The sequence below is a fragment of the Pholcus phalangioides genome, unplaced genomic scaffold (genome assembly GCF_987345545.1).
Source record: "Pholcus phalangioides strain wild (caught in Gottingen) unplaced genomic scaffold, Ppha-v1.0 ptg000030l_1, whole genome shotgun sequence".
NCBI classification, from domain to species: Eukaryota; Metazoa; Arthropoda; class Arachnida; order Araneae; family Pholcidae; genus Pholcus; species Pholcus phalangioides.
The window spans coordinates 3,115,626-3,130,864 of record NW_028301620.1 but is presented as its reverse complement, the minus strand read 5'-3'; the positions used below and the strand labels follow the sequence as shown (position 1 = coordinate 3,130,864).

General features: G+C 38.4%; 1 protein-coding gene across 1 annotated transcript in view; it reads right to left on the bottom strand.

Annotated features, from left to right (window-relative positions):
* Nucleotides 1-1,574: 1,574 nt before the first annotated feature.
* LOC149067451 (uncharacterized) overlaps nucleotides 1,575-15,239 on the bottom strand; it is a 55,194-nt gene continuing 41,529 nt past the window's right edge. Inside the window, exons 3-4 of the mRNA XM_089252714.1 lie at nucleotides 12,325-12,640; nucleotides 1,575-6,484 (exon numbers count right to left, since the gene is read on the bottom strand). Of these exons, the coding sequence (XP_089108840.1) occupies nucleotides 3,765-6,484; nucleotides 12,325-12,640 (3,036 nt within the window). The 3' untranslated portion in view covers nucleotides 1,575-3,764. The remainder of the gene's footprint in view (nucleotides 6,485-12,324; nucleotides 12,641-15,239) is intronic.

Below are 15,239 nucleotides of genomic sequence, written 5' to 3'. Positions count from 1 at the left end.
AAACCGATACGTCATACGCATCCAGAGTTTCATACTCCTAACATCATTCGATGTAATGTTTTCTGCGAAAGAATCCTACTTTTTTTGAATTGAAAAAAATGCTTTTAAAGTCTAAGTGATGAGGAAGAGCATTCTCTGCAGAACAATATTTCGAAAACAGAATTTAACTGTATATCAGGATGTTGCTATCTATGAGCTATTTAGAAAAAACAATAGAAGGACGGCAAAGAGAATGCGAAAACAACTGTGATACGAGTTCTATCATTCGAAATGAAGTGAAATCTGTGAGTGAAGCTAGCAAAGGTCCGGTCGGGCCCGTAAAAGGATGAAAAAGGGCAATTGCATCAAAAAATCTTGAAATCATAAAAACCTAGAAAAAAGCTTTAAAATTTCCATCGAAAAGACCCATTGTCTCAAGTTGTTTGAACATGCAATGAGAAAGGTCATCTGCCCATCCTGCGAGCAATTCTACGAAGATGATTGGACTCAATGTGGATATGTTAGGAGTGCTCCAGTTAAGCCATGGCCACACTCGTGTCAAGGCTGGCCCATTACGTTCCACAGGCAAGTAGTGTGGCCTCTCCAATATTGGTCATAGCCGTCAAATGTTGGAGGCTGGAAGGTATTGGAAGGCTAGTCGAGTACCTTCCAGCTTCCTATCCAAATCAAAGGAGCCGTCTTACTTCCCCCATCTTCCAATCCGTACGGCAACACATTGGTCAAAGAACACCAACAGTCACAACACGAAGAGTGTTCTGGAAAAACTGGTTCCGTTATTCTTGACAAATATTCTGCAAGAAGTATTGGGTCAAGCTGGGTCAGTGTGTAGCCAGCCTATGCCACTGCTGTGTTTTTTGGATCGGGGAAGTCAAATATTGGAAGAAAACATTTACGAATGACTATTGGGCCAGGCTTGAAACGAGTGTGGCCATGGCTTTATGAAGGTACAAAGATAGTCGTGTGCGAAGACTGTGAAATCTTTGGGTGCGTACTCTTGGCTGCGAAAACTTCATGTTTCGATTTTCGTGTTTTACGTAAGTATCGTATTGAAGTTCTAGTCAGTTACACTCGTTTACCATCAACCTCGTCACCAGCAACATCGAAGAAAGAGAAGCATCTTTTTATTTTCTCTGTTATGATCTCAAATTAGGATTCAGGTACTGCATATAGTGAGATCCCATTCGGAAGGACATTCAAAGACCAATCAAATCCTATAGCATTACATTTATCACATGACTCATTTTCTAACCACTGTTTCACTCCACCTTAAGAAATGTTAGAATAAATACTAAGCATAAATAAATATAAATGAGCCGGAGGAAAATATGTATGGGAAATTACAATTTTGCTCTCGAACCTTCTGATCTCATATTATTTGCGAAGATAACAACATAATGAACGAAGTATGTCATAAAAAATTTGAAGGAAAAATACTAGGTTTTGAAAATAATCTTGATAATCTTTATTTACACTCTGATATATATATATAATATATTTGATATATATATTATATATTTCTGTACAAAGATATGTATAATAAGATTGTCCAAGATGGAATTCCATACGCGAAACTCTATTGCAAGAACTTTATTGAGTATTTAGCTGAATAATACAACAAATTAACAACTTCATATAATACTGTAGAAATATATATAGAAGCTTTCAATGTGGGGAATGAGATTATTTATATGAATCTAGCAGGAAAATTCTAGTTAATAATCCTCCTTATTGACTTTTGAAAAAATTTCTCTCAAATAATTACATAGAAATTTCAAATAATTTCGATTTAATTCCTTTACGTAAAGAAAATTTCCAATAACCTTTTACGTATTGAAATCCTATTGTACATGTTTTAAACATCTTTGAATTGGCGTAATCGTTTCGATACAGCAGTTCTGTCTTTGTAATCACTGAATATATATTAAATTTAAATCCCTAATGTTTTGTGGAAAATCCATTCTTGAGGAGAATCTCGACTGTTTCTTGCTGAATTCGGTGAGATATTTACACAGAAGTTGATCGGTGTATGAGTTCCATCTGGATACTTTGGTATGAAACTTTGTTTCCAGTAAATCGCATTAAAATAAATTGTCTTTGAAAAATAATTTTTCGTTTTGTTTCGAGAATCGTAATATTTCGACGAATTAGTGAAAATTGATTCTTAATCTCAAACAACGCGAATATTTGCAATGTTTCGATAATTTTCGACGGAGATGTGATTTAAATTCAATTTGCTTAACGAATATAAATCTTGAAATTGTTATAATTGTTGTACTTTTAGAACAGATTTGGCAATAAAGACTACTTATCACCTAAGAAGAAAGATTGTATTTATGTATTGAACTAGCTTTGTGTCAAAATCCTTTGGCTGAATATGAAAGACAGTGGAAGCCAGTTTGGACGAATAAAATTTAGGAGATCATGTCTCTTCGACAAACGTTTCGTTTTTGTCTGTATCAGTGGAAAAATTTTCCGGATCCCCTCACAATCAAGTGGGTTCAACTCGTTATTCATTGAAATGTCAGGATCCTTTCGGATTTCTCTTGAAGATATTTTTATAAAATAAATGTTCAAGGAGTGCTGCCTCCTAGCTTCCGAATACTGAAGTGAACAACTTGTTTATTTATTATTTCCTGTTTGAATTACGCGTGAATTATATGTAGTCCTGATTACTCTCTCAGTGGAGAGACACTTCTAAATGGAAGATCGACTCTCGCATGCACTCGACTCTCGAAGTTAAACCTCGACCATCACTGTATCGCCTCTAAGGATCGAACCCGGGTTCTGTCCATCCTGATGCCCGCACGACCACGGCGTTTCTAAGCTGATATCAATGCTATAACCCCGAGAGTACTCAAGAAAGCTAAAGCTGTGCAAACCGGTTTCTTTTCCTTGCTCTTTCCCTCAAAACTTAACTTAATAGAGAAGGAAAGAAAATTATACCCCATTTTGGCAAAATAAGTGTTGATTTCCGAAAAACAAATTTTTCCTGTAGATCTCGTTTGGCTATGGCTTTAAAAATCTGGTGATAAATATGCAAATATGGTGGAGGGAAGGTAACACGTAATAACAAGGTTAACATCACTATACACGAAGAAGCGTCAATCGTGAAAGAAATCAACTGATCTAATCTGCTTCTAACGGGGTTGAATATTTTTGTTTATTTTCAATTAGCGGCAACCAGCGGCATAGGGAATTTTTTTTCGTTGGGTGTTGGGTGTGTAACTGACCGTTAAAAGCCTGACACGCAGCAAAATTTCAAAAGTTATAACTCCCTTAATATTCGTTTGATTCTGAAGTGGAAACCACTTTCTATATTAGTTTTTCACAAAGAATCACGTGTGTAATTAATGGGCGGTTGATTGTGTCCACCCTGTATAAATGATAGAAATGCGTGTTGAAAATTCATATTTTACCGATTTCTGAAAAGTTTGGATTAAACTGTTCGAATTCAAAAACCCAAACAGACTCTTTTCTTCGATCGTTTTTATGCACAATTGCCAATTAATCTCGATACGTTTCGACTAAAACTCCGGTTAAGGAGCAATGACCATGGAGTTCTTCTTCGATTCATGACAGTGACGGTTGTGCACTCGAAGAAAAACCACTGAGAACGATTAATTTTACAGCAACTGTAGACTTGTGTACTTCATTCTGATTTGTATACGGATGGATAGGTTCTGTCATTGGATATCATAATCGATGGTCGGCATGATGGGGGTAGGTGATAAAGTTTCGATTTTTGTGCTGTGATTTTTCTGCGATCATCTAGATGTGGACGTTATGTTTTGTGGATCCTCCGAACATACGACGTTTTCTTCAAAGTCGCATATCCCGGACTTGGGATTGAAGAGTAAACCCTGTTTGCAGTAGTGGGAGAACTTCTTACCTCTCACGCACCTGTAAAAGACGTGACAGTGACGAGAGAAGTCCGCGTAGAATCCATCCATACGATGTGAACAGTCGAAGGAGTTAGTTGTGTGGTTGTACGATGATACCGGAAATCCTCGACCACCCTGTTGTGAGTGATGCTCTACGTTATGGGATTCAGTGTGCGATGCACCTATATGTGTGTCGCTACACTCGACCACATTCGAAGATTCGCAAGTCATTGATTTCGGGTTGAAAAGCTTTCCTGTCGGACATTCGAACCTGTAAGGCAATAGGTTCGAGCAACCGATGAAATGCCTACATCCTGTCGAAAAATCGGGTTGCAACTGGTTTTTAATTTTCAAGCAGTCGAAGTCGCTCGTTTTCAACAGAGTTGGTGGTTTACACACTACGTTTTCGGGAAGATCGCAGTTCTTGGTGTCGGGGTTGAAGAGAAGGACGCTTGGACAGCTGTAAGTTTTACGAATGGTTCTGAAACAGATGTGGAAATTTTTGCAGTTGCTGTCGTAGTCAGGAAAAAAACCAGTGTCTCCATTTGGACAAGGTGCCAACGAAGATGTGGTCGATGAAGGGGTGGTCGTAGTGACAGCGCCCTTGCGAGTATCCCTGTTGACGTATATAGTTATTGCCAAGGTGTTTTCTGTGGTTGTCTCATTAAACGAATACCTCCTTTGGTTTTGAATTGACGTTCTCTTGGCAGACGTTTGTTTCACAGCCGGCAAAGTCGGTTTCCTGGTGGTGATTCTCATATGTTCATTTTTTGTTATCGTCTCTGTTGAGTCAGACGAGTTCGCACCCGTTGCTCGTTGTGGTTTGTCGATCTGACCGATAACAACGTGGAGACCGTCGTCGTCACTCGTACCTTCCACATGATAGATAAAATCTTTTAAGTTGACTCGTGAAACGACAGGTTTAGTTACGGCCTCTTCAGGAGGAATGCATGCAACATTTTTCTCATCTTCGCAAATCATCTTCGTCGAACTGAATTTCTGCCGGTCAGGGCAATACACGAGTACGGTGCTTCCGGACTCGCAAACAAAATAACGATGACATTTGCTAGTGTAATCGGCATACATTCCGTCTGGGACACCTTTGCAATCGAAATTTTCGAACTGTCGTGTAAAGACTTGCTCTTCGGATGAGCACTTGGAGCTGCTTTCTGGATACCGGCACTGGTTCGTTTCTAGATCGAAAACCATCTCGGATGGACAGTAGAAAGATGACAGACTACCCTCGGCACACACGTGGAAGACCCCGCAATTCCCGCTTCTGTAAAGTCCGTTAGGTTTTGTGGAGCAGTCGAAGATGAGGTTTTCGTCTTCGAATATATTTACCTGCAAGATGTCTGGTGTTGGTTTCGTGACATGAATTCCGTTCGTTTTATCCTTTGATACAGCACGTGGGACGCATTTATTAGAAACGTTGTCGTACATTTGTCCTCCAGGACATTCGATTATGAATCCAACACCTCTCCGGCATTCGTACCATTGGTTCGTAGATGGTCCTAGGTAAACACCTTGATCTGACGGCAGACACTGGAAAACTGACACTACAGATGGCGCGATACAAGAAGTTACAGTTACAGTCCTTACACATGAGTTAGATTTGACATCAAACGACTTGCCCTCTGGACATTCGAATGAAGTCTCGTGAGTGTTGGCGCAGACAGAGAACCTCCGGCAGTTTTGCGAGAACTCCGGGTATATCCCGATTCGGTTGCTGCAATCGTACGAGTGCAAGAGCCTCGGGGTGAAAGCCATCAACGTTTCGTTCTTACAGGTGACGAATGCGGATGGCAAGCAACCACCAGTCGCATAGTCAAAGAGATTGTTTCCATCGCAGTAGTTCTCCACGACTTTGATTTTGTTCACGCAAAGATAATACGTGGAGCAGCCAGTTTTTAAGTTTGGATATACGCCATCTTCCTGGTTGGAACATTCGGAATCTACAGGTGTAGAGCAAGAGTTCACCAGAACAGTCGGTTGGCAAGTCCTAGTGATCGGGTTAAAAGCCTTACCGAGTGGGCAAGTTCCCGATTTCATGAGGATTCCTTCCTCGCAAACATAAAAATGTCTACACGATGAATCGGAGCTTTGATCGGGATACACTCCATTCCTTTTATTTTTACAAACATCAATAACGGGACTGCGACAATCCGCTCGTTCCTCGCAAGTGATGGACTGCGAATTGAAAGTAGTTCTCGCGGGACAGTTGAAAGCTTTTACCTGCGCATTCAGGCACAGGTCGAATGTTTTGCAACTTTTGCTGTAATTCGGGTAGAATCCGTCGGGTATCCCGATGCATTTATTTTTCTCCGGAACCGGGCAGTTCGTAGTCGTCGAGTTCACCGGGGAACATCTACCAGTGCGTATATCAAACAACAGACCTCTGGAGCATATGTGATCCTCGACGACCACGCTGTCGTTACATCGCACGTATCGCTTGCAGTTATTTTCCAAGTCTGGGTGGAAACCGTTCTTCTTGCCGTTGCACGTCATCCGAGAGCACGGGACCTGTCCGGCTTCTTTGCATGTCTCCGTTCTCCAGTCGAAAGCCATCTTCGGAGGACAAATGAAATTCGTCCGGACTCCACCTGCAAAAAAAATCCAATTCAATGTTATACCTGGTGAGTTTTTCTCCTAAACAATTTTAAATTTATTCGGAAAATATATTGAAATTCAATATTTTCTTCTAGACAAGGCTGTCCCAAAGTTGCATTACAATCTTTGATGAGATAGTGGAAAGCATATTCGTATGAAATTTTGGATCGGAAACACCACAAGTTGATAAAAGAGATGAAAAACTAAAAATTTTGACATAAAATGGTTAGCAGAATTGCCAAAAGTTGTTAGGAAAAAAATTGATTTTGATCTGTTTTGTGTTCATTCATAATTAGATATGCTCTTCTCTTCACGCCTGAAAATTTTTAGATGCACATTTAGGGAACACGTAGATGATTGTACAGCCCACGCTCATTCTAACAACCTTACGTTATGGCGATTAATTCACTACAACGACTATCACGCATGATACGTCCCAAATGTTTTCATATAATTGTTATCCAATGTTTGTGTTTTCTCCTTTCGATATATCGTTCGTTTTCGACGACACGATGTGTATCGTTATAATGAGCATCCAGTGTACAGTAGAACCTCTCGATAACGGACACCCACGTGAACCAAAAATTTTATCCCCTAACGGTGAGACACGATATACAGTGGTGCCACATTTACGCGACTTTCACATTTATACGACATTAGGGTTTGGTCGTTATTGGTTCCTACACATTTTAACGTGAGTGTGTATGTGTTACTGTGGTTATGCGTAATCACTAATCGTCTCGATAAAGAAAAAGTTTGATTAAATATTTCACCTCATTTCTACCACTTTTACCAGTGATTACGAATAATTCCCAAATAGAAAATCTGACAAATGGAGAAAAATTGATAACCTTTCTTCTCTTCATTAAAACCAATTAATTATTTTCACCCGTACATGATACACGCACGCGCACTACACATATTTTGCAATAAAAATTAAATTAAGATAATCCTGAAGAAGATACAAACATTCATTAACAGTGTCAGTCTTGTAATGTTGTGCCCGAATGGCATGGTGGTAAGATGCTCGTCTGCCATCGTGAAGGTTGTTGTCAGGGTCCCGGGTTGGAACCCGAGGGAGGATATAGATAAGATATTTTCCCAAACGAACTCGAGGCGACCACCGATAGACAGCACCTTCACTTCCAACCCATCTCACTAATGGCAGTAAATTGCAATATAGCGATATGGCCAGAGTTGGTGTTTGGTGAAGTAGTCTTGTAATGTTGGCTTTCTTCACACGTCATCAGCAAACAAAACCAACATAACCGTTTGAATTGACCATAGTTATGTTCAGTTAATTAAGTAATTAATTCAAGATTCATCATATTTACTAACACGAGCTTGGGATTAAACATAATCTAAGTTGAGTATAATAAATTCTCGGTTTATCAACGAAATATATAATAAATTAGAGTTTGGAAAAAAATTAGTTTACCTGATTTTACAGTCCGCTATTGACAGTGACCGCTAACGGTGATTGAAATATATTAACGCCATATTCTACGGGACCGGGGATCACACACACACACATAATAATGTCTGTTAGGAGAGGTTCCACTGTATATCTTTTATGAAAGAATCCGAAATGGTTGCGTACCGTTTCATCCTTTCCCGATTCATCCTCGAGTCAAAACAGTGCCATTTCATCCTTAATTTAATAAAAAATTGCCTCGTTCTGATCCTAACAGATAATCTTCGGTCCTTTTTTATTTTCTGTTCTACCACCCCCTTCGAGACAAAGAGTAGAGCACTTCATAACTTCAAATTTAGATATTCTGTCTTGCGGTTATAGAGACGGGCACAACTCAGGTCTATCATCATTTATGGGTTATTTATAACCTAGTGATTCGCGCCGGAAGTGTAACTGTGTGTATCTAACAGACTCAGTGCGTATGTATTGTTGTTTGATTTTTCAGTGCCGCCATCTATATTTCAGAAGTGAAGTGAGTGATGTGTTATGATTGAATTACATTTGTACTGTTTGCAGGTCTGTTGCTCTCTGTGACGAGACTTGCGTACCGAAAACCAACTTCAGCCGACCACCACTATACGGTGCTTTTGACGGTGGGGCTCGAACCCGGGACCTCGCGACGCGAGTCCGTCAGTATGACCACGACCACCACAGCGGCCGGTATATAGGGACTGGTCCGAAATTTCACGCCGATGACGATTTGCGAGCACCGGGGCACACTAAAGTACTAAGAATGCTCACAATGTGCCTGATTTTATACTCGCGACATTGGCACCCGTTTGAAATATTCATCATTTATGTTGTTCATTGTTTAAGCTAATTGTCATGAATACATACGTCCTACATACCCAACCCATGACTCTCGGGGCAAATGTGGCCCTCGGAATCATCTAATGTAGTCCGCGGCCCGCGAACCTAATTTTTAGTAAAAATTAACTACGTGGAACATTTACAGATTACTCAAGTGACTTGCGGCGTATTTACAGATAATTTTAGTGACTTGATATACAGTTTTAGATTGTAATTATACATAATTACACAATTATACCTGCCATTTAAACCTGCACTCGAGCTCAATTCCACATGACTTAAGGGGAAGCGCCACATTTACAGATAACACAAGTGACTCGCGGTATATTTACAGATGATCTAACCGACTTATGGCCCAGTTCTACATCACTCAAGCCTTCTACACATTTCCACATGACTAAAGTGGCCCGTGGCGTATTTCCAGATCACATGATCAAGTGGTCACTCGAGAGACCCGCGGCACAGTCCCAGAACACTGCCGTGGCCCGCGATACGTTTTCAAACCAATGGAATGGTCCCACACTCTCCAAAAAGTTGAGCACTCCTTGATATGGGTGTTGATCTTGTCTCTTTTAATGATGGGCACGCGCGGTGCTTTTGACTAAAAAAATATTGAATTCCATTCCGTAACCCCTATTTTCAAGACGTCAACGTGCGTGTGGAAGGGGAGGGGGAATGGAGTGGACGAAACAGAAGTGGTATTTATCACGTGAGGATGAAACGGGAATTTATGAATCGGGACATCATCATCCGAAATGAGGAAAAACCGCTTGATGGGGGAGAACGTTGTGCTCGGAATTCAGACGTCTTCTTCCGTATTTGACTGAATACTTTAACATAGACTTCGCCGGATTAAACGTTTTCTCAGCATTTTTTTTTTCTTTCACGATTTCATTTTCCGGAAAAATTCATTTCGGTAGAAAAAACCCAAATCAGTCTTTTCCTTTTTTTTTTTTCCTCTCGGTAAATCGGAAATAAACCATTTTCTTGGTCTTTCTTTCTTTCTTTTTTTTTTGTTCGTTGTTTCATTTCGTTCTCTTCAGCGGGCTATTTTCTTCTTATTTTCCCATGCCATTGTTCGCAGCTGCTCTATTCCCCGAAGAGAGAGAGAGAAGAAAATTTTTGCTTCGAGGCTGGAACAGTTTTGAAGAGAAATGAATGGAGTGTGGGAAAAGTGATTGTAGACCCAAGGAAACAAAAAAAAAACCCTTTCCCGAAATCAAACGAACCATTTTCCAGCTCAAGCTTTATAGTTTGAACGTAAAGCATTTCATTTTAATGAGCCTTGACGTCCCAAAGCCTACCATTTTCATTCCTACTAGGTACTAAGTTCCATCTTCTTTTGACCTCTGCCAACTTGTCCATCAGCATGTTGCTCAGCGGGAAAACAACACAGGGCAGCTGATTTTTCGGTGTCCTCCCATTTCGAAATGCTTAGAATATACGCCACTTTTGCTCACAAAATATTGTGATGGACTTATTTATTTGAAATACCAAATAATTTGAATCTGACGGCATCTAGGAACTTCTCCAAAGTCTATAAAATGACTATCGATACAATTCTGGAATGTATATCAGGTCCTATTTCACTGAATGCGTCGGTGATACTTAGAATGTTCAATCGCCGTTTTTATTGTCAATTTTCGCATCAAAGTATTTTCTGCATCTTTGTATGTGAAGACCTCACCAAGGAATGGTGTGAGCTTTATGTACTTATATATTTTAGCGCAGTATGATTACTTAATTTTAGTATCTTATTATGCAGGGTGTTAATAATTATTAGTGTCGAATAGCTAATTTCAAAACCGTTCATTTTGAAGATTTCAACCATAATAGCTGTATCAAATATTTTCACCCATCATCATGAGCTCAGGCTGTTTGCACAAAAAGTCAATTTTTTTTTCTTTATTTTAACTACACTAAAACCTCAACAAATCGTCAATCAAGTCTTCAGGAAATTGTTACGGCTTGAGCGGAATCTCGTTTGTTTCAATAAAATACTTTAAAAACCGTAAAAATTTAAAAGAACATTTATTAACATACAAGTTGAGTTTTACAAACTCAATAACTCTCAGTATTAAAACTCAAACTCAGTATTAACTTATTATGGCTGAATACACTGGTACACTCACCATTTAACCCAATTTTGTTTTCATTCAGACTGATTAGAGTAACTGTCAGAATAGTTAATTTTTCCCCAGTACATTAATTTTACAACACATCAAATTTTAGTGCTTTGAATACTTCACCAGTAGTCCATGGTACAAACATAAGGTAATCTCAAATACAGGACTGATTTTGACTTGAAGGAGCAATGGGCAGGGAAAGCCAAGATTATAAAGTCTAATTGTTTTGAGAAAAACTCTCCGGTTTATCAACAAGCATATTTTACACAAAGTTGAAACGCCAAATTAGAGAGAAGGGGATCTTGGCAATTACCCCACTCGCCCGTGCAGAAATCAGGTCCAGCCTGAAAAGTCCCTATCGCTTCAAGAACTTCTGTCTTTTTAGTCAGTAAATTAACTTCCTCAGCGTGATTTTCGCTACTTGAGCTATTCAGTTTTGGAACCTAAGGTTTTAAGGTCGCTTTTGAACGTATGGCAATGCTGCTGTCTGTCAAAGTCGTTATATATATTTAAGGGGAAGCCATAAAAATAATATATTCCTCTCCCTCTCAAATGTTTTCATAGTGACTGAAATTATATATTAGAGTTAACTGAAAATTATATATATAGTGACGAGTAAACCAGGCTTTAATAACATTGTTGTCTATGAAAGATGGACCTAAAGAGAAATGACGACTTTCGGCAAACCAAATCAACCCTTCAAGAAATTACTTACCCGCCCTCTCCATTTAAAATGCCATATCTTTTTTAATGAAGTAGAATTTCCTTTCAGAAGGTGCAAACTAAGGGGTTTTGGGAAAATATTATTAAAAAATTAACTTTACAAAATATCTGGGCTTGTCAAGCTAAAATAAAAGGCTTTAAGAATGCGAGATATCTCGTCAATGCCGCTTAAAGTGTGAAAATTGTCATAAAAAATTGATTTACACGTTTTCGTTCTCAATAGAAGATGAACAGCAATGTGTATAGTTAATAACAAGATATTTTCCCTAACGAGCAAGATCACCGATAGGTGGCACCTTCATTTCTAACCTAACTCGTTAACTACAGTAAATTGCAGTTTAGCGATATGGCCGGCGTTGGTTTGCAGTGAAGTTGGGTGCAGGGCCGGAAACTAGGGAAGAAGGGCATCTGCCCCAATCTCAAAATTTAGATGGTGGCAGTTTTAGGTGGGAACAAGGAACACCGTTATAAAATAATCGAATTTAAAAGTTGTGGGGGGGGGCCAAAATAATGTTTGCCCCGGGCGTCAAAAATCCTAGTTACGGTTCAGAAGTAGTGTAGGCAGTTCACACCGTTAGCTGTTCGCTCCTGCGGCTTATATGGAGGTGTGATTGCTCTTCTATCAGAGTGGCACATTGCAAAAAAAAAGAAAATTTATTTACTTTATTTTTTTTTTTTTTCATTCTAAAAGAGCCTTTACCTTTGCAAACGTGAAACGAAGCGCAGCTGTTTCCGAAATCGGGAAACAACCCGTCGCCTAAGGGGCATTGCTTATCGTTCGAAGATCGATCCGGTGGTGCCTTGCATGCCGCTCGATCCGGAGGTTCGCAACGACCCACAGACGTGCTGTAAACGTAGCCACGGATGCACCAGAACGTGGCCAATCGTCTTCCTCGAGAACAGACGAAGAACATGCGGCAGGCCTGGTCGTAATCTGGGTAAAATCCATCGGGCTTCGTAGTACAGGCAGTGTCGTCGCTTCCATCGGATGAACCTTGAGACCTTCCTTGCCTTTCCTACATGTTCAAAATCAAAAACATCATATTAGATATTATACAAAATATTTTACTAGGTTGTGACCACGATGTTCAACTTTTTCCTAACAAAAAGACCTTTTTAAATACGTAGTGGAACCTCGCTGAAACGATGCTCGTTATTACGATAAATCCCTCTACAACGATACTTTTTAAATCCTTTGGAATTGCCTATACACAAATTTTAAACTTATTTTGATACGACGATATCCTTCATTACGATAAAGCCCTATTCTGGAGGTTAGCAGTATACACGCAAGTGCTGGGCAGGAAACTGTTTTGCAGGGTAAATCAACTATAATGAATTATAATTTTTTTGCTGCACAAATAATGCATTTTGTCATGTTTCTAACAACCCTAATTCAGAAAAACACCAACTGCGGAATGAATTCGGCGGTGCCTGTTATTAATGATGTCTCGATAGTCTCGAATCATATATATGTTACGGTAAATGTAACAAATACAGTTATTCTACGTAATAATTATTATGCATAATCAACGAACATTTTGGTAAGTGTGATAAATTTTCCTAAATTTAATCATTTTTACCCGAGATTATAAAAAAATTAGTACTAAAAAAATTATCACTTTTAATGGCTATTATGCATAATACCCAAGCGTTGCGTCGTTGGTAAGCATGATAAATTGTACTACATGATGTACTATACAATAATTCACACATGCATTATATCATTATACTGAGGTATCATATCGAGGTCCGACTTTATTTATCACATATAGCCTACTAGACACATTTGGAATTTTTCTTCATATTTATCGAATTCACCAATTATACTAAGGTATTATGCATAATCACAGACGAAGGCGATTAATTTCAAGTATTTATCAAATTTACCAACAAAGCTTGGATATTAATGATAATCACCGCTAAAAGTGACAATGTTTCCAATATTTATCTAGTTAACCAGCGACGCTTGTGTATTATGAGTAATCTGCGGCAAAAGCGATATTTTTTTAGTATTTATTAAATTTTCCAACGACACAAAGTATGCATAATAACGATGCATAATCGGAAGTAGAAGTGATCATTTTTTTTACATCATTTATCAAATTTACCCACGACGCTTGGGTATTAAACACATTAGCTAGTAAAAGTGATAAATTTATCAAACTTACCAAGACGATTGGCAAGTATGCATAATAAACGGTTACTTATGTATAATAACCGATTTATCAAATTTACTGTAACATATATAATACGGTAACCACCACCCCCCCCCCCCCCCCCCACAACGGCATTTTTTCATGGTTCGCAGAGTATTGTTATATCGAGGTTTCACTGTATTCAAATCAATGAATCAATTCGAATTGACTATTTCTCGGTCCATAATTTAAGAGGGTAGGACCTTAATATTCCTCGGCAGAAAATTACTTATGCGACGTCGATTGCCGTATAACATTATTTACTTAATTTTCAGCGAAATAAACTACAGAATTGGAAAAGATAAAAATTATAAAAAAGTATTTAACTTAAAATAGTTTTCAAAATAAAGAAAATAATTTAAAATGTTAATATTGAAATAAATTGTTTTAAATTGAAAATTATTTAAGAAATAATTCCAAAATATTTAATTTTTAGCAAACAAATATGTACGTAGTACAAACTATCGACCATAGATGGCACTAACAGAGTGTAACTGAATTTTATCCAACGTAGAAAAATCGAAACAGAAACACGGATTGCGGACAGACTCTGTTTGCGGGGAAAACAATACACAAGGGACCATTAATTAGTTTGGAATCCAATAATCGAGAAATTGCTTGAGATAAATTTATTTGAAAGCATTTACGGAACTTATTATATTGGTAAACCTTTGATAAAAGAAAATTATCAGAAATTGCATCTCGGCAAGATTACCGACAATTTATTGGTTTTCGTTTGTTGATTTGTCCAGATATTTTATTCACAGAAGTCGATAACAGAGATTTTACGGAAGTTCTCTTCGTATTTTGCATGTTTTCGGACAATATTTACAGCCAGTTTATACCTGTCAGTCTATAATAAATTACGTTTGGCTGTAATGCTGTCTAATGTCGTAAACCGTGATAAAAATACACTGTTTGATCAACATGATCACAAGAAGGAGGAAAGCTGTCAGTTTTGAGTATATCAAACGTAGTTGTTAGTTTGAAATTTTCAATTATAAAACTTACGAATAATTAACTTTATAAATTTTGAGTGTGAATAAAAACTTTTACTTCGGTGAATATTTCATGAATTACGTACTTGGCTATTAACTGCGCAGTGCAAATCAATCTCAAAAAGCGTGACATTAAGCACCTAACTCCATCATATATCTGATTCTTTTTCCCACTGTGGCTTTCCAAATTTCTCAATCTCACTGTGGTGTGGTGATAATATTATAATTTTAAATATCTTATGGCACCCCTATTTGATCTTGAGGCTCTGTGATGACTAAAGTTCTCTTAAGGTCGAAACACACTACACTGACGTGACATTGCTTCACGCCATGTCATAGACGTTCTGAATTCTGATTCACAACGCCTCTGAAGTGATGTGATTATCACGTCTCGTCAGAGTTGTGTATTTCAGGTTCAA